Source organism: Vigna radiata, chromosome 7 (assembly GCF_000741045.1).
Source record: "Vigna radiata var. radiata cultivar VC1973A chromosome 7, Vradiata_ver6, whole genome shotgun sequence".
NCBI lineage: Eukaryota > Viridiplantae > Streptophyta > Magnoliopsida > Fabales > Fabaceae > Vigna > Vigna radiata.
In genome coordinates, this window is record NC_028357.1 from 19,864,866 (window position 1) to 19,887,346 (window position 22,481).

At 36.1% G+C, this 22,481-nt stretch overlaps 1 protein-coding gene across 3 annotated transcripts; it reads left to right on the top strand.

Moving 5' to 3' along the window:
- The first annotated feature begins 2,168 nt into the window (after positions 1 to 2,168).
- LOC106768674 (probable pre-mRNA-splicing factor ATP-dependent RNA helicase DEAH4) lies at positions 2,169 to 20,328 on the top strand. Of its 3 annotated transcripts, none has more exons than XM_022783225.1 (16): positions 2,170 to 2,451; positions 2,545 to 2,637; positions 2,729 to 2,833; positions 2,923 to 3,140; positions 3,556 to 3,608; positions 3,868 to 3,984; positions 4,607 to 4,698; positions 5,129 to 5,215; positions 5,317 to 5,531; positions 5,780 to 5,872; positions 10,372 to 10,495; positions 10,810 to 10,954; positions 11,483 to 11,552; positions 18,820 to 18,980; positions 19,228 to 19,403; positions 19,504 to 20,328. In XM_022783225.1, the coding sequence occupies exons 1-16, from the start codon at positions 2,261 to 2,263 to the stop codon at positions 19,655 to 19,657; spliced, it is 2,094 nt and encodes a 697-aa protein (XP_022638946.1). In that variant the 5' UTR covers positions 2,170 to 2,260; the 3' UTR covers positions 19,658 to 20,328. The 3 variants fall into 3 exon arrangements, with proteins under 3 accessions (XP_022638947.1, XP_022638946.1, XP_014509420.1); XM_014653934.2 differs by having other exon boundaries at positions 2,171 to 2,451; positions 19,507 to 20,328; XM_022783226.1 differs by lacking the exon at positions 5,129 to 5,215 and having other exon boundaries at positions 2,169 to 2,451.
- Positions 20,329 to 22,481: the final 2,153 nt, after the last annotated feature.

A 22,481-nucleotide genomic window follows, 5' to 3' on the forward strand; every position in this document is an offset into this window, starting at 1 on the left:
TCGTGAAAAATATAATAACTAGAAATAAATTAATTATGAGACTTTGGTATTTTGTTTGTGTACATTTGGGTTAGATTATAATTTTTATGTTTTTTCTTGATTTTATTTTAATAAAGTATAAAATATGTTTGGTATGTTTGTTTGGATTGTGATTTGTGTGATTTGTTTGTCGGTAAAGATGTTTCTCTAGGATTGAAAAGATGTAATTTAGGGGCTAAGAGAAGTAAAAATATGCAAAATAATAGAAAATATGAAAATGTAAATATAAGATTACGTTAATCTTGAGAGGATTTAGTAGTTGTTGGTACTTTGGAAAGTAGTTGAGAGAAAATAGAAGATAAGATATTAGTGGGCTTTAGTGATAGCTCCGCTCTTAGGCGACTTAGCGAGAAACATAAGATCTATCACAGTCAAGCTAGTGAACCGGATAAAACAGCGAAAGCAAGGGAGGATAACTATGAACCCTAGATTTGGAGGTTTAATCGGTGAAAACTCTAGGGTTGAAGGTAAGGGAGGTTTTAAATGGTGGAAGGAAGGATTCACCAATTAGATCTGTGGAAAGGAACGAGGATGTGGTTTTAATCAGTCAAAAGTGAAGGAGAAGGTGTGAGAAGGCTGAAAATGGTGTTAAACGAAGTTTCAATCGGTAGGATTGAAGGAAATCCAGGGTTAAACGAACAAAAGGGGAAAACGATGAAAAGGGAGAAATAAACCCTAACCTGAAGGAGATGAAGTGGATTTGTGATGGTGAAAGGTGAGATCTCGAGCGAATGAAAACTCTAGGGAGACGACGCGACAATGAGGAATGCTCTCGTATTCACGTGAGAAGAAATAGAGCAAATGAAGATGTGATGATGCCTCTTGAATGACTGAATGCGAGCTAGGTAGTGACGATGTGGCTCGAGAATAATGACTCGTGCATGGGGGATGATGCAGGCCACGGGGCTAAAGCGGATTGGTGAGAATGGCGTATGTTGTTTAGGGGGAGGACTAAGAAACTCATAATGGGAAATGAGAGAACGGATGGTGTGAGTGGAAGGTGGCTAGAGGAGATCCTTTGGGATTCTCTAGCCTTGACTTTCAAGGTGGAATTGTTCTGGAGTTTTCTCAACAGAATAACAATTCAATATGCTCAAAAGTGATTACAAGAGGTGGTGGCATGTCTATGTATAGGAGTAAAAGTCCTTCCTATCTACACATGCCTAACACCTTTTACACATGCTTTAATAAAAGTAAAGAAATATTACACTAAGCTAATTGGGCTTGGGCCCCGTTATTAAGACTCCGGCAAGTGTACCGAATCATATCAAGTAATATAAATGGTAAGACCAAGTATCGTTTTCCCTATAGACTCATTGGCTTAGACAGTCATGTGACTTGTTGATTATAAAACTTGAGAACGAAAGTTAGGTTTAAAATGCAAAATAGAAAATCAACATGCATGCAAGTGTTGATTAATTGACCAAGAAAAAATGCAGGTGAATTACATATGGATAAATTTTGTTGTTGGAGTTTACGACTTATCCCATCCACTCTCATGTACTTACGAATTAAACATCTTCATTAATGTCAATGTCACTTTCTAATTTACCCTAAACCCGATGTCTCGGTGAAGAGAACCTACTCCTAATTACTAGTTTACAATGTCTTGTCTCCCTAGCAATTTGATCATGCATTACATTGCACTGAATCTTAAAGGCAATCGGTCCTCCTATCCCTATGTCTAGGTAATATTGCTCCCGAGAGAATTTCTCCAAGTCTAGATCTCTCCATATGTGCCCATATCGACAAAATCAATGATCTACAATTGAATGAGTTAAACAAAACATGCATAAAGAATAGAGGAAAAACTCTAACAATTAATGAAGTAAAGCATATAAATTAAGAATCAATTCAATACATGAGAGTTTCAAAAGATTATATCGTTTCCCAACAATAATGGAGATTTAGTTTATTATAGACATTCTGAAATTAGATGAAAACAATGAAAAATAAAATCTTAAGAAATAGGGACTACAAGAATATTAAGTTAAAGTAAAATAAGTAAAAAGAGCTAATGTAAAATAAGAAAAAATAAAAGTAAAAAGAGTAAGATTGAAATTTAGAAAATATTGAAAAAGTGAAGGAAGGAGGAGGAGAGAGTAATAATCATTGAATTATTACTTAAATTTAGACGAAGAGGCTTTTTCGTTTGAACGCGCCTTCAACTTGCCTGTGGGGGGTGAACAAAGCCCTCTACTGCTTTCAGGCGAGGAACAGGATGGTTTCTCTTCCCATAGTCCAATATGAAGAAAAAATTATCGAAACCGTTGAGCGGAACCCCGTTGTGGTTGTCATCGGGGAGACGGGGTCCGGCAAGAGCACTCAACTCTCTCAGATGCTTCACCGCCGCGGCTATGGCAAAATCGCAGTCACTCAGCCACGTCGAGTTGCCGCCGTTTCCGTCGCCAGGTAACACCACTTCAATTTCCAACTGATTGCGTCGACTCTTCTCCACTGCGTTTCCGTTTCTCACCAAATCGTAGTCGTTTAACTTCCGCGCAGACGAGTCGCACAAGAGCTCGGCGTTCAGCTCGGTGAGGAAGTAGGTTACGCCATTCGATTCGAGGATAGGACTTCTCACAGCACGCGCATAAAGTAACCGCGTTCTCGTTTTGTGTTACTCTATTGATTTGACTTGGTTTTGTTTTAATTGGCTTCTGATTGGCGTTGATTTGATATAATTAAGGTATCTTACTGATGGAGTCCTGCTTCGTGAAAGTCTGGCAAATCCTGAGTTGCGTGAGTATTCTGTTATCATATTGGATGAGGCGCATGAACGGAGTTTAAACACGTAAGATTGGATACTGTGTGCTGTTCTCCCTTGTTAGGTTTATAATTGTTGTTTATGAAATATTTGGTGATTGGTGTGCTTATTGTCAGGGATATATTGATGGGTCTGATGAAACGCCTGGTTAAAGTTCGTTCATCTGATCTCAAAGTTTTGATTACGTCTGCGACTCTTGATGGCGATAAAGTATCCAAATTCTTTGCTGATTGTCCGGTATTGAACATCCCGGGAAAGTTGTATCCAGTTGAGGTTCTTTATAGCAGTGAGCGTCCCTCGAGCTATCTCGAGTCTTCGCTGAAGACAGCTCTTGGTGCGACATGAAATTCTAACATTGACTGCTATCAAGTCAAATGTGTGCTTGTGCGTGTGAATTAATAAGCCATAACATCATGTAGTTAGTAAAAAATTCTGTCAAAGTGTTAAATGTATGCCTTGCTCATTGTATATTGACAGAAACTTGTATGAAGCATGCATATTTGCCATCGTTAAGGTAACATTTCTTGAAACTTTTATTTGCTATTAAAAGAGAATGGTCTTGGTTAAGGTCGTTGCATGCAAGAACATAAGCTGATAAAGAGGGTGGGATGTATTTTAAACCTCAATTGTGAAATTTTTGTTCATGTTGATGTAAATAATCAAAAGCACTTTCTTCTGCTCCTTTATGATTGAATGACTTGTAATTTGCAAGTAGAAATTCAGGAAATTTTGTAATACTGGTTTTGCAGATATACATATTCACCAACCTGAAGGGGATATTTTAATATTCATGACTGGACAGGTAAACATTTTTATTATTTGATATTTACTCTATACTTTTCTTTTTTCAGAATGTAAATCTTAGAGTATATTATTTTGGATAATTTTTTTATTTATTTTAATTTAGGGGAAATAATCCCTTTTTTTCTTTTTTAAAATTTTCTGGGAGATTGCATCTGTGTGTGTGAAAGCATTTGATTTCTGGAATTAACCAATATCCTAGACCCCATAGTTTCTGGTACGATGCAATAATTGAAAATATTTCAATGATTTTTATGTAGGATGACATAGAGAAGTTGGTATCTAAGTTAGAAGATAAGGTTCGTGCTCTTGAGGAAGGTTCCTGCATGGATGCTATAATCCTTCCCCTACACGGTTCTTTGCCCCCTGAATTGCAGGTAAGTAATTTTTTTGTTAAATCTGTTGGGCATGAGTTACTCAGTCTAAATTCCAAATACAATCAAATTTCTATAAATGGTTGAGACAAGGCATGACTAATACTATAGATAAAAGCTGCAGTAATTGTGAGAATATTTGGAAAGGAATTACAATTTCATTCCTATACATAGTTGACGGTTTTCTTTTTAGTTTTGTTCATGTCAAACTTGACTAATTTGCATTTGAAAAATGCTGCTGGCTTAAGTGTGAAACTTACTTGAGAGTATTTATTTTTGGAGATCTACATTGATTAGAGAGATCTGGAGTATTTATTTTTGGAGATCCACATTGATTATCCTCTTTTAACTTGTTACTTACCTTGTCTGCTTCTTAACAAATGCCAAATCATATTTCCTCCCTTACAATTAACACTCATATAATTGTTTCTTTTCTTTTTGCAGAAAACCTTAAATATACAACATTTGGTGTTTAATATATTTTGTTCCAAAAAATAAAGTTTGAGGCATTGCAATTCTTTTTGGTGCATTTGACAATCATGCATATAGCCAACTTCACCTATTAGTGTAAGACTGTTTTTATTATTTTTGTTGAAACTCATGCACGTGTTTTATGATTGTACAGGTGCGTGTATTTAGTCCTCCCCCTCCAAATTGTAGACGAATTATTGTTGCGACAAATATTGCTGAAACTTCCTTGACTGTTGATGGTGTAGTGTAAGGACAATGTACTTGATTAAATATTGTTATTTTGGGATTGCAACTTTACTCTAGCATATCCGGGTGTCTAGTTATGCATCATCACAAAGATACACTATTGTGTAATTGTTAGGAATTCTTGAGATCAAGAATTCAGTATATAGTGTTCGCCCCGGCTGGTGATGCATTATATTTCTGAAAAATAATATTGTTTAGATTGCAACTGTTTTTGCAAGAAATTATAGACTAAAGTGCCGATGGGGGACGGGGGTGACAATGACATGATTTGTTTTAGACTTTGAGGTGCAACTATTGAGATAAATCAGGAAACAAACCTTGCCATTTGAATTCACCCCTACTGTGATTTGGAGTGTTTTTCAGTCATTTTCTCCTTTACATCAAGCACATAAACTTGCCTTCTCACCATTTTAAATTTTATGAATTTTAGGTATGTTATTGACTCTGGGTATGTAAAGCAAAGGCAATACAATCCATCCAGTGGCATGTATTCTCTTGATGTTGTTCAAATTAGCAAGTATGCAGTTAGTAGTTTGGTGTCTTTTTTGTGGCTTCATAAATCTTAAATATCCTATTTATAACCTGTAAGGTGATTTCAAATAATTCTTGAGTATGCAGAGTGCAAGCTAACCAGCGTGCTGGCCGAGCTGGACGAACATGTCCTGGGAAATGCTACCGACTGTATCCCTCCCGTGTTTACAATGATGAGTTTTTGGATGTTACAGTTCCAGAAATTCAGAGATCTTCCCTTGCGGGCAGTGTTCTTTACTTGAAGTCATTGGACCTCCCAGATATTGACATTCTAAAATTTGACTTTCTGGATCCTCCATCATGTAACGTACTATCTATCTACTCATACTTTGTCTCCTTGCAGCATTGAGTAACTAAACTTGATTCTCATTGATAATGCTCTTGGAAATCCTTTTTTGTCATCCCAAACATGAATTCCATTTTTTTTGTCAGTCCTTATATTAGTTTCTTGTAGCTTTAAATATTTTTATCCTTGACTAGCTAGCAAATATTAAGTAAATGAGTTTTACTCAAGTTTACTTTAGTGATTGGGTAACTGGGTTTTCTGCAGTTGAGTCCTTACAAGATGCCTTGAAGCAGTTATTTCTAATTGATGCTATAGATGAAAATGGTGCAATTACAAGTTTTGGACAGAAAATGGCTGGTACATGATTTTTTCTCAACATTTTGTTGTTGAATTTTAAATCTATATGTAGAAATAAAGCATGTTATATTGTTTTCTTGATCAAGATTTTGTTAAAGGTCTTCACTACTTTTCCATATTTTTTGTATATATTTTTTTCGTAGAAGATTCTTTCTGCTAGATTTGACAATGAAAGTTGTGCAGAGTGTTGAGCATAAAATTTATTCTTCTTACCCATTTATTTTCCCAGTCAGATGTTATTGTAATTTGAGATAATATCTTTAGAATTTTCCTAATTAGAGGAAATAGATATATAATCTTTTATTTTATTTTATTTTATTTTCTTAGTTTCCCTATTTCCCTTTCTAGGTGAATTAAATTATTACAATAGAGGGTATGAAAATGTATTTTTTATGATTCAGAAAAATAAAATCAGTCCTATTTTCTACTTGGTGTCAGAGATCCCGATCTTGGGGCTCCGTTCTGCTGCACAGTTGCACTGCCACCGCTTTCCGACCACCGTCGCTGCCGCCGTCGCCGGTTGGGGTCGTTGGTAGGGCAGAAGAGTGCGCCCAACATCGGCGACCACAACGCCGGAAGTCGCTCCGTTAGAGGAGCCGTCACGCGTCGCCACGGTCGCCAGCGCGTGTATCCCACGCGCCCACCTCCGGCGAGACCCACTCGCCGCTAGCGCTACAGACAGGGTTGCCAGAGACTCCTGAGTCTGGTCCTAGGGTCGGTGACGACCCATTTAGCCTATATTTGAGTAGATCTAAGTTTTAAGTTTTGCTCCTTTTTATTTGGTGTGACCCACTTGTTGCCGCCGCTATAAAGAGTTGCCGGAGCCTCGTGAGTCTGTTCTTAGGGTTGGTGACGACCCGTTTGGCCTGTTTTTGAGTAAATCTAAGCTTTTAAGTTCTCATTTTTTCTCGGTGTGACCCACACACCGTCATCGACTCGAAAAAGGTCACCGGAGACTCCTGGTTGCGTTCTATGGGATGTCTGAAGTAAAAATTATTCCCTTAAAAGCAATGGATGAATCAAAGAGTAAGCCCTCTAGATCATGTACTCTGTCTATAAAAGGTAAGATTTGCCTCAATATTGTTGGTGATACTCTCAAGGTATTTGGATCCTTGATTCGGGTGTAACTGATCATATGACACCTTTTAGTGTGCCCTTCGACTCATGGTAAAAGAAATAAAGAACAAATTATTACACTTGCGAATGGTCAAGGGATACCTATATGCGGCTGTAGGAATATAATTTTGGACTCATCTATTGTATTAAAGGATGTTTTACATGTTCCTCAATTAGCTAATAATCTTATCTATGTGGAAAAACTCAAAGGATTTAAATTGTTCAGTAATATTTTTTCCAACTTATTGTGTTTTTTCGGACCTTGCCAAAGCAACACAAAAATCATGAGTCATCAAGCTACATCTGAAGACTTGGGCAAAATCCCAAATATGGTTACATCATCAACGGCTTGGGCATCCTTCATTCAGTCTTATCAAGTGCTTGTTTCCCCACTTATTTACCAAAGAGTCTATTGAGTCTTTTAATTGTGATATTTGTCAGTTGTCAAAACATTATCGTGAATCTTATCCTATTAGTCACAAAAAGAGTATTTCTCCATTTGATTTAATTCACTTTGATGTTTGGGGTCCTGTCATAGATTCTATTTCTGGAGCCAAATGGTTCGTTACCTTTACTGACGATTGTACTCGTGTCACGTGGACATACCTTATGAAAAATAAATCCAAGGTTATTCAAATTTTTGTTAATTTTTTCCATCTTGTCCAAAATCAATTTGTAAAAAATATCAAAAGAATCAGGTCTGATAATGGCACTGAATATGTGAATCATGGATTTCTCAATTTTTTGTCTCATAATGGTATTGTTCATGAATTAACCTGTGTTATCACCCCTCAACAAAATGGGGTTGCAGAAAGAAGGAATCGTCATCTTCTTGAAGTAACTAAAGCTCTTCTTTTTCAAATGTCCGTTCCAAAAAATTACTAAGGAGAAGCTGTGTTAACTGTCACATATCTCATCAACAGGTTACCCACTCGTATCTTAAATGACATTAGTCCTATAGAGTCTCAATTGTCTTTTGTTCCTTCTTGTTCCCTACTAATGAGTCTACCTAGTCGAGTCTTTGGATGTGTTGTTTATGTTCACTTTCATCATCCTAACCGTGGTAAATTAGATCTCATAGCTCTTAAATCTGTCTTTATTGGGTATCCTTCTAATAAAAAAGGGTACAAATGTTATCATCCTCAGAGTCGTCGCGTCTTTATCACCTTGGATATCACCTTTCATGAAACACAATTCCTTTATGTCTGTCCACCACTTCAGGGGGAGAAAGCACTTGAAGTGGATGAACTCTCCTTCTTGTCATTACCATGTTTGTCTTTGCAGGATGCCCAAGACCTGAGCAATGAAGCTACCATAGTCCACAGTGAGGAAGAAGAAGAAGACAAATTTTTTGGCAAAAAATATGAAAGAAGGGAACAACCCACTTCGAATCTCGAGGAAGAAAAATTGTCTAATCCGGAAGTGAGGATCTCTGAAGATATCAATGAGGAGGAGGTAAGTATTACCGAGGATTTACCCATTGCATTGAGAAAGGGAAGAAGATCATGTGCTAAATATCCTATTTCGTAGTATGTTTGCACTAATAATCTCACTGATAAGCACAAAAGTTTTATTGCTGCCATTGATGCCACAAAAATTCCTACCTCAATCCAGGAGGCCATGAAACTTGAACATTGGAATCAAGCCATGAAAGAAGAGATGAATGCATTAGAAAGAAATTCAACTTGGGAGATTGTTGATAAGCTAAGAGACAAGAAGGTAGAGTGTAGATGGATATTCACAGTGAAACATAAGACAAATGGGACAATAGAAAGATATAAAGCTAGATTGGTGGCAAAAGGATATACCCAAATACAGGGGATTGACTATATGGAGACATTTGCCCCAGTGGCAAAGATGGATACAGTTCGAGTTATTCTCGCGTTGGCTGCCCATTTTGGATGGGACTTACACTACCTGGATGTGAAGAATGCCTTTCTTCATGGAAATTTAGATGAGGAAGTGTACATGGAGATTCCCCGAGGTTTTGTGGTGAAAAATGAAAGAAACAAGGTATGCCTCCTGAAGAAAGCATTGTATGGTCTTAAGCAATCCCCTAGAGCATGGTTTGGGAGATTTACAAAAGCAATGGTTTCCTTGGGATACAGACAAAGCCAAGGAGATCATACTCTATTCATGAAGCACTCTTCTACAGGTAAACTCACTCTATTGCTTGTCTATGTGGATGATATGATTATTGCAAGAGATGATGAAACAAAAAAATTGGCATTAAAAGATAAATTGGCAGCTCAATTTGAAATGAAAGATCTAGAAAAACTCAAATATTTTCTTGGAATAAAAGTTTCCTACTCCAAGAATGAAATTTTCATCTCCCAAAGGAAATATGTTCTTGATCTTCTCAAAGAAACAAGAAAGCTGGGATGTAGAACCTCAACAGTTCCTATAGAACAGAGTCACAGAATTGGAAGTGAAGAAAGTGCTCGTGTAGAGAAGGCCCAAAATCAGAGATTGGTGGGAAAATTGATTTATCTATCACACACAAGACCAAACATTGCTTATGCAGTTAGTGTAGTGAGCCAATTTATGCATGATCCAAGAGATAGACACATGCAAGCAGTTGACAAAATTCTCCAATACTTGAAGCCAAGTCCAGGAATGGGGCTATTATTCAAAAGGAAAGACACATTGACCATGAAGATATATACTGATGCTGACTATGCAGGTTCTATTATTAACAGAAAATCTACTTCTGGGTATTGTGTATTTCTTGGAGATAGTCTGGTAACATGGAGAAGCAAAAAGCAAGATAGAGTATCTCGTTCTAGTGTGTACCTGAATTTCGAGCCCTTGCTCAAGGAATGTGTGAAGGACTCTGGATGAAAATCATTTGGATGATCTTAAAGTCAAAGTGGAGAACTCAGTGCAACTACACTGTGACAATAAGTCTGCTATGAGCATAGTCCATAATCCAGTACAACATGACAAAACCAAACACATTGAAATTGATAAACATTTCAACAAAGATAATCTTGACAAAGGCTTTGTGATTACAACTCATGTTCCTACATAACTTCAAATAACAGATATTTTTACAAAAGGGCTTCCTCCGGATAGATTTCAAGATCTTGTAGGCAAGTTGGGAATGATTGATATTCATTTACCAATTTGAGGAGGAGTGTTGTAATGTGAAATAATATCTTTAGAATCTTTCTAATTAGAGAAAATAGATATGTAATCTTTTATTTTATTTTATTTTCTTAGTTTCCCTATTTTCCTTTTTAGATGAATTAGATTATTACAAATAGAGGGTATGAGAATATATTTTTTATAATTCAGAATAATAAAATCAATCCTATTTTCTACTGATGTATATGGAAGAGTAATTCTCTTGATTTGCTCAGTTGTTTGTTGATTCTTTGCAGAGCTTCCATTAGAACCATCCTTAGCAAGAACTTTAATGGAGGCAAACGATCATGGTTGCTTATCTGAGGCTTTGACTGTTGCTGCCATGTTATCAGCTGAGACTACATTGCTACCTGTGCAGAGGTGGAATAGTCTGAACTCTGAAGTTTATATATACGTGTTTGTGTATACCCATACACACATGCAGAGATAGAGGAAGATCCTAGCATCTGTTTTCAATCATACCGAAAAGGACAAAGTTTTTCAATTAACTACATTCTTATAAAATATTTTAAAATTTTCATACTTGTCAATACTACTATTACTACCAGTCTACAAAACAAGTGAAAACAAATCAGGGATTTAGGATGAATTCTATATTGGTTTTCTCGAGGCTTATACATTTAAACATCAAAAGGACTGTAGCTGAGCGGTAATAACATTCCTTTAATGTGCAGAAAGACTGAGAAAAAGAGAAAACACTCAATATCTAACCTTGCCGATGGTTCTGGATTGGGTGATCACATTCATTTGCTACAAATATACCAATGCTGGGATCAAAGTGATTTTGACATTGGATGGTGCAAAGATAACGGCTTGCAGGTACCTTTATTCGTTTAATGTCAAGAATAACATAAACTGGGTTTTGCATTTAAATTGTCAAAATGTTTAGTTAGAAGATTAATAATATCCTTGTGGAATTGTCTTCACTCTTCACAAATTTGATTTAGATATTGTATCCTTTAAAGAAAACATGCTTATGAGTCATTGAGATAGAATCTTCTGCTTTATCTTGATGATAATGCTTGTATGTTTTTTTTTTTTTTTTTTTATATTTCTGTAACAGTTATCTAAAGTTTCTAGTCATAATTGGAGAGCAATTCTAAAATATAAAGTGTCAGCTACAAGTGATCTTTTGTATTTGTTAAATGCATAATATATGTAATGATTATGGAATTAACTTATTTCTTGATGATGCATCTTTGCAATTTTCTTTCTCTGATAGTTATGTAAAATTTCTAGTCTTCAAAATAGAGCCATTCTAAAATATTAATTGATATCTACATGCGGATCTTTTGTATTGTTTTAATACATAGTATATGTGATTATTCTGGAATTAACTGATTTAAGGTGCGAGGGATGCTGTTTGTCAGAGATGTCCGTAAGCAGTTATCCCAGATAATGCAGAAAATATCAAAGGGTTAGTGTTGCACATTCTTGAGGAATTTACCTGTTGAAGTGAATAATAATATACTTTCAAATACAGTGATAATGTCACTCGCAAACGAACCACATTTGAAATTTATCACATTCATATCCTTACTTCTTTTAATTGCTCCTTTCCTTTTGCCTCCCCTTCATCCTTATTGTGTCTATTTGAGCTTCTTTATAATTTGTATGACAATAATTGTTACGTTTAGAATGCTGAAAAAGTAGCCTTAAATATTCAGGGAAGAAAAGAGACAAGAAAATGAAATACGAAATTGTTATTGATCGAGATGTATTACAAAGTTTTAACATGTTTTATATGCTAAAATACCTAGACTGTGAACCCTTTTAGCTATTGGAGATTAAAACGTATAAATATATTTCTAGAGGACTTAAGAGGTCCCTCTCAATCTTCTAGTTATAATGAAAAACTGATACAAGAGTACATGGAAGATTAAGGGATTGCACTAGACACTTAGGTGCAGAACTAGTTTCGACTATAGGTACAACTAATAAATTGTCTAACACACTACACCCTACTTAGGCTTAATGATGATACATAGATGTAATTATTCTAACACTTTCTGTCATGCTGGAGCATACAAATTGTATGTACCAAGCTTGAAATAAATAAACTTAATTCGAGGTTCCCTTAAATGACTTGGTCAACACATCTGCGAGTTGGTCATTTGACTGAACAAACTCAAAACATATTTCTTTTGTCAACAATTTTTCACGAACAAAATGACATTGTCCTATATTCAGCTTCAACTATTGATCGAGTCATCACATTTTGTTTCTTACTTTTCCATGAGATAATGTTTCCTCCAAGGAAAACACAATATCCAGCATTAGACCGTCTGCCAATAAGCAAACCTGCCTAATTTGCATCACAGTACCCAGAAACTTGAATGTTTCCTTTATCTTCATATAACAACCCTTGCTCGGGAGCTTTTTTGACGTACCTTAGAATGGGAATGATAGCATTCTAATGGCCAACACGTGGAACTTGCATCAACTGACTAACCACTCCAACTGCAAATGATAGATCCAATCTAGTAATAATGAGATAAATAAGTTTACCAATCAGCCTCTTATATCTCTTTGGACTGCAGAATAATTCACCTTCTTCTGTTAATTTCTGATTTAGGTCCATAGGATTGTCTATTGGTCTATGATCAATCATGTCCATTTCTCATAATATATCAAGAGCATACTTCTTTTGGGAGATTACAACTCCATCTTTTGACTGAGCTACTTCAATGCTTAAGAAGTATTTGAGACTTTCAAGATCCTTGGTTTGAAAATGTCTACCCAAGTATTTTTTCAGTTGAGATATTCCAACGTATCATTTCTTCTAATGACTATATCATCAACATATATTGTTAAGTAAACTCATTTCCTAAAGATGTATGACAGTAAAAGACCGAATTATATGCTTCAATGCATTTTAGCCCAAATTTTTGAATAATGGAGTTGAATTTTCCAAACCAAGCATATGGTAATTGATGCCATATAGAGATCGATGCAATTTGCATACCATACCAGACTCCCCTTGAGCAACAAACCCAGGAGATTGCTCCATTTAAACTTCTTCCTCAAGATCATTGAGGAGGAATACAAATAGTAGTTATCTTGGCCACAGAAGAGAAAGTGTCACAATAATCAAGGCCATACACTTGAGTGTACCCTTTTGCAACTAATCGGGCTTTGAGCCAATCAATTTCACCATCAGGGCCAACTTTAATTGGGCAACCAACTACCTTTTTGTCTGGTGATCTTGAGGAAGAAGTTTATATGGAGCAACCTCTTGTGTTTGTTGCTTAGGGGGAGTTTGATATGTTATGCAAATTGTATAGATCTCTATATGGCCTCAAGCAATTAGCACATGCTTGTTTGGAAAAAATGCAACGGCGAAAGGTGGCAGACAACAGTGGACGTCAACAAATGGAGATGAAACCGTAGAGAACAGTGGTTGATAGTGTTGGATAGTTTCAAACTGTAGTGGACCGCTGCAAATAGAGGTGGGCAACGACACCGAACTAGACATCAATGACTAGTGCTTGTGGACGAGACGAGACAAACCGGAGCAGGATCGACTCGCTCTAATACCAACATGAGATTAAAACAGATAAATATATTTCTATAGAGAATCATTATAAGTTTAGTTTTCCATCCAGTCTTTTGTATCTTTAAAAATCTAAAAGTGTCTTCACTTAATTAGGTATAAGCTTAGCATTTGGATCCATAGGTGTGTCAATGGGTCTGGAATGCATTACCCCAATTTTCTCTAAAATATCTAGTGCATACTTTCTCTAAGAAATAATAATTCTATTGCTGGATTCTTGTACATTAGTCCCCAAGAAGTACACGAGTTTGCAAAGTTCTATGGTTTGAAAATAATGATTAAGGGGTTGTTTTATTTGTAAGATGCTAGGGTGGTCGCTACTTGTTAGAATAATGTTATCAACATATACTATTAGATAGATACACCAAACAATTGAATAATGATAAAACATAAAATGTTTAGCTTTGCTTCAAATCACCAAACTATTGGACTACTATATTGAATTTACCAAACCATGCACTGAGAGATTGTTTAAGACCATTTACAAATTTTTAGAGACAACATACTTAGCCAGAAAACTTCACCCTAGCAAGAAACCTAGGTGGTTGCTTCATATATATTTCTTCTAGTAAATCACCATATAGGAAGGCATTTTTAACATCCAATTGGTAGAGGGGTTAATGTTGAAGAGAGTTGTGTCTAAGAATAAGTTGATAGAGGCCATCTTGGAAATCGAAGAGAACGTTTAACTATAACCAAATATCTGAGTATAACCTTTGGCCAAGATACAAGCTTTGAGTCGATCAATAGTGCCATTAAGGCCAACTTTGATGGTGATGACTCGCTGACAACCAACAACTAAATTGCCAACAGACAATAACAATCGAGCATGGCTTTTCTCCAACCACAATGAGCTAAGGCATACTTGTAATTTTAGGAATAGACAGAAAAAATGGAAGTGAGACAAGTGTAATGGGTGGGGTAGTGTATGATAACTCAAAGTACAATAATGAGAAGAAGGATTATGAGTGAAATGTGTACCTTGGTGAAGTACAATAGGAAGATCATGCTTAGGCTGCAAAACCATAGTGGGTGATGGAAGTGCCATTGGAGTAGAGCCAATAATTGTTCCAACAAGAAACAATGGATATTACTTGTTATGTGTTGAAATGTATTAAGTTTATATTGTTTTGTGTGTGCACCCAACTTAAGGGGTGGGGTTGTATTCTGTCATGGTATTTTATATATATAGAATACCATGACAGAATACAAGCCCACCCCTTAAGTTGGGTGCACACACACAAAACAATATAAACTTAATACATTTCATCACTCCCCCTCAGGCTGGAGCATATAGATCATATGCACCAAGCTTGGAACATATAAACTGAATCCTAGGCCCTCTGAAAGACTTAGTCAGAATATTTGCAAATTGTTCATTAGAATTGACAAGCTCTGTAATGAGATCCTTGGACAACAACTTCTCTTTGATGAAATGACAATCAATTTCTATATGTTTTGTTCTCTCATGAAACACTGGATTGGAGGCAATGTGAAGAGCTGCTTGGTTATCACAATATAACTTCATAGGCTTATTTTCACATAATTTTAATTTTTGAAGGAGTTGTTTGATCCAGATTAGTTCACATGTAGCTATGGCCATAAATCGGTATTCAGTTTCTGCATTAGATCGAGCAACAACACTTTGTTTCTTGCTTTTCCATGATACAAGGTTCCATCCAAGGAGTACACAATATCCTGTGGTAGATCTTCAATCATTCGGACAACCAGTCCAATCTGCATCATAATATCCTTCTAACTCAGTACTTCCTTTGTTCTCATACAACAGTCCATGTCCTGGATTCCCTTTTATATATCTAAGGATGTGTACCACAACATTCCAATGATTAATATGAGGATTTTGCATAAATTAGCTCACAACTCCAACTGGATAAGAAAGATCAGGTCTTGTTATGGTAAGATAGATTAGTTTTCCAACCAACCTTCTGTATCTTTCTGGATCTGAGAAAGGTTCACCGTGGTCTCTTATTAATTTTTGATTTGAGTCCATAGGACTATCAATGGGCTTGTAATCTGTCAAACCTGTTTCCTTCAAAATATCAAGGGCATATTTTCCTTGTGAAATGATGAATCCTTCCTTTGATTGTGCCACTTCAATACCAAGGAAGTATTTCAAACGTCCTAGGTCTTTGGTTTGGAAGTGGTTGAACAAATGATCCTTTAATTGAGCAATTCTCACAACATCATTTCCTGTAATCACAATATTATCAACATAAACCATAAGATAAACACATTTATTAGGAGTAGAATGCCCATAAAACACTGAATGATCTGCTTCACATCGTTTCAATCCAAATTGTTGCACAACATAGCTAAATACACAAAACCAAGCTCGAGGTGATTGTTTCAAGCCATAGAGTGAACGACGTAATTTACAAATTAACTTAGACTCTCCTTGAGCAACACGACTAAATCCAGGAGGTTGCTCCATGTATATCTCCTCTTCCAAATCACCATGAAGAAAGACATTTTAATGTCCAATTGGTAAGTGGCCACTGTCGAATTGCAGCCATGGCAAGAAAAAGACGAACGCTATTGATTTTGGCCACAGGAGAAAAAGTATCACAATAGTCGAGACCATAAACCTAAGTATATCCCTTTGCTACTAGACGAGCTTTAAGACAATTAATTGCACTAGTAGGACCAACTTTAATAGCATATACCCATCTACATCTCACGGGTTTCTTACCAAGAGGAAGAGGTACAAGTTCCCAAGTGCCACTATTGTCATCAAGTGCCTGCATTTCATCAATCATGGCTTGTAGCCATCATTGTTGGGAATCCAAGTGTGAGTCCAAGTCCCACATTGGATAGAAATGAGACAGTAAAACACTATATAAAAATGAAAGACCCATTAACTCATTGCCTTAAGGTTTTGGATAGAGAGTGGTATCAATCCTTTATATAGTTGGAGTTTAGATGTTATTGGTGTTTGTGTAACCCACAAGTAACCTCCTCCTTGATAGACCTAGTAGTGGTATCAGAGCTTATGGTTTGTCTTGGTGACCGGTTCAGACGAGTATAACGATCCCTATACCGAAAGTCTTCCTGGCAAAGGGTATTCAGGTAAGTGAGTTCCGTTAAGATACGAGGGTTAGGAAAGGGCTACTCGTGGTTGTAGTTGGTTGGGAATGCTTCTGTTGGAACTGGAGTGTACCTATGTGGAAGGGACTCACCCTTGAGGGGGAGATTGTTGGGAATCCAAGTGAGTCCAAGTCCCACATTGGATAGAAATGAGAAAGTAGAGCACTATATAAAGATGAAAGACCCATTAACCCACTGCTTTAAGGTTTTGGGTAGAGAGTGGTGTCAATCCTTTATATAGTTAGGTTCAGATTTTATTGGTGTTTGTGTAATACACATGTAATCTCCTCCTTGATAGACCCAATACTATGATACATCTAAAGAGGAGGTTGAGGTGGTGGGTCTAGCATTACATAGGATATGTCTATATGATAAAAGACAACAAGGGAGGTAATGGAAGGGAATTGACACAAAGTAGGGAGAAGAATCAAAGAAGGTGATGCCAACGAAAATCAAATAATGGCAAAGGGAGGGTGACAAAGTATGCTTTGGTTATTTCCATACCCATTGCACACCTATGGATCCTATGAAATAGTAAAAGAGATGAGGGGAAATCTCCCTTATGTGTCTGTGTATACACATAGGGTAATGTATTTATAATAATAAGAGTGTGGGCTAAGCCCAAATACAAATGAACATGTAAATGAAATAAACACAATATCTAACAATATCTAACAGATCCCATTCCTAAACTTTGATTGAGTAAGGGGAAGTCACTTTCAAATCCTAAGAGATACAAGAGCTTGGTTAGAGAGCTAAGCTACCTCATTGTTTCTCATTCCGATGTTTCTTTTGTGGTCAATGTGTTAATCAATTCCTCAATCCTCCATGTGTAAGACATTAGAATGTAATCATTTACATTCTAAAATACATTAAAGGGGCCCTAAAAAATGATTTGTTATATTGATACAATTATCATGCTCCAGTTATGTGATACTCATGCAAATTGGGTAGACTCACCTATTGGCAGGAGATCTATCTTTGGAAACTGTGTCCTTATGGATAACAGCTTGATCTTATTAAAAAACAAAGATGCAAAATGTAGTGGCAAGACTTAGTGTGTAAGCAAGTACAAAACAGTGACTTTTGCTTCTTGTTAGCTTATTTGGCTCAAGCAATTGTTTGAAAAACCAAGACTTGTGGAAGTTAAACAGATTACTCTTATTTGTAATACAAGAAAAATAGTAGTAATATCAGTAAATAATTTTATTACGATTTATTTTTCATTTTAATTTTGATATATTACATGTTAATTTATTAATAGTAACCAGTTGAAACGTAATCTTAAAATAATGAATATAAAGATTTATATTGTTATATGACATTTTGTAATTGGGTGACAGATAGTTTTTTTACATTGTTAATATATAATAATTAAATTCTTCCAATGTTTTCTCAAACGCTTTTCTCTGTTAACATTGAAGCAAAAATGTGTCAAACAGTGTAAACAATTCAAATGCTATAATGAAACGTGCTTGAAACAACAAATAAAGTTAAAAAAATTTGGTAAAAAGGACTAAAACCAGAGTTTTCTAAAGTTGAAGGATTAAATTGTATCTTAATTTGAAAGAGGGACTAAAACCAAAATCGCTCCAAAGTATAGGGACTAAAGACATATTTAACCCTATATTTTTTATAATACAAAAAGATGAATTTCTTAAATTATATTTTTTCATTTTAATTTTTAATTTAAAACAAAAAGAACAAAAATAGGCTGACAAGCTAGATAGGATAGACCTGAATGGGCTGAAGGGCTAGTGGACTCACTCGTCTCCTGCCCCCGCATTGTCACCCTTGAATTTAAAGCTCTCTTGGTCATGTATTGAGTTTTAACTTGTACTTATTGAGCAGACCTAAAGGAATTGCCATATGGATGGAAGTTCTTGCACAGTAAAATATGGTTGCATAGTTAGCAATTTCCCATATCATTATTCTTGTTGGGAAAAACTATTCCACAATATATATCATGTTCTTTATGTTGTTTCCTCCCCACTTTACGTATAACTTTTTTTCATTCTCACCATAGGACCGCCGGATGTAAAGGCTAATGGGAAAAGAGAAGAGTTCAGACAAGATTATCGAAATTTAAGGAAGGCTTTATGTGTGGGCTATGCAAATCAGCTGGCTGAAAGAAAGATGCATCACAATGGTTATCGAACTCTGGGTTTCCAAGGTCAAGTAGTGCAGGTAAGACAAGTTTATTCACCATTGCATGCCACCGTTTGCTGCACTTTTACTTCACTTTCTTCTAATAGAGTTTTTCCTTAAATTCATATTATACTTTGAAGTCCATATTTATTGATGATGGAACTTACAGAATGTCGCAATGAAAAACGAAGTCTTATGTAATGTGAATTTTGTAGACACTAGCTAGTATTTAATTGCAACTGAATTCTGGTTTATAGATACATTAATTACCTGAATCTTTTTCTAGGTGCATCCATCATCTGTATTGAGTCTTGATGACCAGGGAAAGTTCCCAGACTATGTGGTGTACCATGAACTAATTGCAACGCCACGTCCATACATGAGAAATGTATGTGCTGTTGAGATGAGATGGGTTATACCCATTATTAACAAGCTCAAGACCCTAGATGTGTACAAATTAAGGTAAACTATCACTGTAGTAAAACTTTTGGAACGTTCTTATGTATTTTTATTGGGGGAGGGGAGCACTGATAATTGATGGCTCTAATTCCTTTATTTGAAGCAGTGGTGGTATGCATCATGTTGAGGAGGAGCCTGTGAAAAATCTTCCAGATTTACCTAAGAAGGATGTTGAGGTTCCCAGTACTGCCGATGATCGTGAAAGCAGAATCCAAGCTGCTAGAGAACGATTTCTTGCTCGAAAAGGCAAAAAATGAGCCTGAAAGGATGGCGCTCCAAATACACTGCGGAGATGATGCTAGCTTGTCAGGCATTCTTTTACAGGGGTGCAGCTAATAAGGTTACCTGAAAGGATGCAAGAGTCTAGATGAGCTGATGCTTTTGAGTTTTCCACGTTGTCACCAATTTTTGTGCTATGATGTTATCCCAGCTTCATTATTCGCAAACATTAGAACGTCATCAGAAGGTTTAGCACGAACATGAGATTGGTCTCATGCCGTTCATGTAAGTTGATTGAGCGGCTGAAATGCATGTCATGTTTATGCTCTTGATTTGAATTATACCCAGAATGGAGAAAGGAAAAAGGAAGAGGAAGGAAATGGGAGACAGAAAGTAGCAAGTCCCCTGACAAGTAAATGTTGATTAAACACTTGGGGGTTTGGAAATCCAATCATGGTTGCAGACATCAGACTGAGATAATTACCTTTCAGTGGCTCATATTGCCTGAGAGTTCAATTTCATTATTGTTTGATATTGGGCCTATTTGGATTGAGATAATGCCTAGCTAAGATTGCATTTGAAGTTAAACATACATTATAGTAGTTATGTATATGAAACAAGGTCGATCCTTCTATATTAGGGCGTTGGTTCTCTGCCCGATGATCAATTAAAGCTGTGAGGACATCACCTATAGACCGGTTTGACAGCCTTCTAAAATGCTCTACTCTTTGCCCAGGTGTTTTAAGATTTATAATTTTGCGCATCTCGTCATGTTTAATATTTTTGTTCGGATAAAATCTTTCCCAATTAGTGAGGGTTAACTCAAATGATGGGATCAGGAGTCAGTACAACACGTAACGTCAAACAAGTTCAGCGGTGGCGCCATACGTCATCTGTAAGTACTTCCACACTCTAAATTATAGTTCGAGTCTGGGTTGTGCATTCGTCCTTAATAAGAATTTTGTTTCCTTCACCTTTCTACGATTATACTGCTATACGGCCACTTGCACTGAACGGTGCAAGACAGTCTTATGCTAAACTTGCTGAGGTAGAAGCGGTAGAGACTCATGATGAGATAAAAATATAGTAAGTATATCAAGTCCAGTGTAGATAATATAGGTGTGTTTTAACTTTTGTAATTTTCTCAAATTTCGAATTTATTAAAACTTCTAATTTACCGTTTAAAATTTTTATTGACGTTATATATTTGTAATTCTTTTTTATTTTATAATCAAAAGTTATGCCTTGATGAATCTCAATTGATAATTCTTATTGTTATGGAACGTATGGACTATAATATTTAAATGGTCATGATTAAAAAGTTATTCTGATAGACTGCATTGGTCAAGAAGTCTATCAACTCTCTCTCACTTAAAACAAGCAAAAACAGAACTGAATAGTTTGTATTTTATTGAAGTTTGAAAGAGTTCAATGTACGAAGAATCACTCTCAAGGAAGCCTATCTTCCTCTAAGTGGAACAATTTTCCAGTTTATACTAAATGTACAAAAAGACCAACCCCTTCCTTTGCAAACTATCTCCTATTTATAATATTCTCCTCCCTTCATACCAATTAACTAACCGAAAACACCCTTTCTCACTCTCAACTCTTCATACAATGCCCTTTTTTCTTCTTCTTTCTCCCATATACCTTTAATGCTCTATCATTACCCTCCTTCTCGATATTAACCTTCTCCTCAAGGTTGAATTCAAGAAATTGTTGCTTGATATTAATCTCATCTTCTCACGTGGCTCTTTCTAGTCCTTTTTCCTGTCATTGAACTAGCACTTGAAGTATCTTCTCTTCTTGTTACTGTCTGTTTCTTTTTTGCAACACCTTCAATGGTTTACGTAGGGTCCCTGTACTTGTAATTCCACTGGTAACTCTCCCTTAACCTGATGCATTCCAGTAGCTATCTTTAATTATGAAACATGGAATGTCTTTTATTGGAAAACAGTCATCTTGAAGGGCATTACTAGAAACTCATAGTGCCCCTGATGAGTCTTGAAAGCAGTCTTGGGAATTTCTTCTATTGGAAAACATGTAGACTTCTTTTTACACCAAGAGGGGGGTGGGGTGAATTGGTGAGTTTTCAAAATTAGAGTCTTTTTGCAATCTTTTATACAAAGTATAAACTTTATAAAACTTTCTTGAATCGCAAGTAATTAAAATTGTGTGCAGCAGAAAATCGTAGTTGACTATGCAGATTGTATAGTCGACTAAATATAAAAGAGCAGGGATAGAGAAATCAAACACTGATTTTTATACTGGTTCGACCTCAATGCCTACATCTAGTGTCCTTTCAATACCAAGAAGCAAATGCATTATAATGGTCAAGGTTTTCACAACAAAGCTTTTATACAAGACCTCCACGTCAAAAATATAAAAAACCTATTTAACCCTCTAACCAAAATATAGGCAAACCATACAACAAGAGTTGCAGCAAGATGTCCCCTCTCCTAAAATCTGCCAAACCACTTTGAACAATCCTCAAAGTGAACCAAACTCCACGAGTCTATCCCCTATAGTCACAACAAGTACAAACAACAATCACCACGGATGCCAACAAGAACCTTGATTAACCCAGAAAACACCTCAATGTGCATATATGTGATCAAGTAGTGAGCACACAATCAGTCTCCCTTTGAATCTCCTTCAAGTAAGATCACCACCGTCTTCTTGATGAGTTCTTAGAGCTCTATAATCTTAGAGAAATCAATCTGAAACAGAATGTGAAAATGTTAGATCATCAAAAGTCCCTGAGTAAATTCAGGTTCAGTCTATTTATAGATTTCTGTTAAACAGACGCTCTCTTAGTCGAATATGCTACTAATATAGTCAACTATGTTATGATAGTTATAA

What these genes read in the sequence shown, in the direction of transcription:
- LOC106768674 (XM_022783225.1), top strand. Translation starts at nt 2,261, where the DNA reads ATGGTTTCTCTTCCCATAGTCCAATATGAAGAAAAAATTATCGAAACC. An exon ending in CTTTGCCCCCTGAATTGCAG is followed by an intron (nt 3,985 to 4,606) that starts GTAAGTAATTTT and finishes ATGATTGTACAG; the next exon opens with GTGCGTGTATTTAGTCCTCC. An exon ending in ACATTGCTACCTGTGCAGAG is followed by an intron (nt 10,496 to 10,809) that starts GTGGAATAGTCT and finishes TTTAATGTGCAG; the next exon opens with AAAGACTGAGAAAAAGAGAA.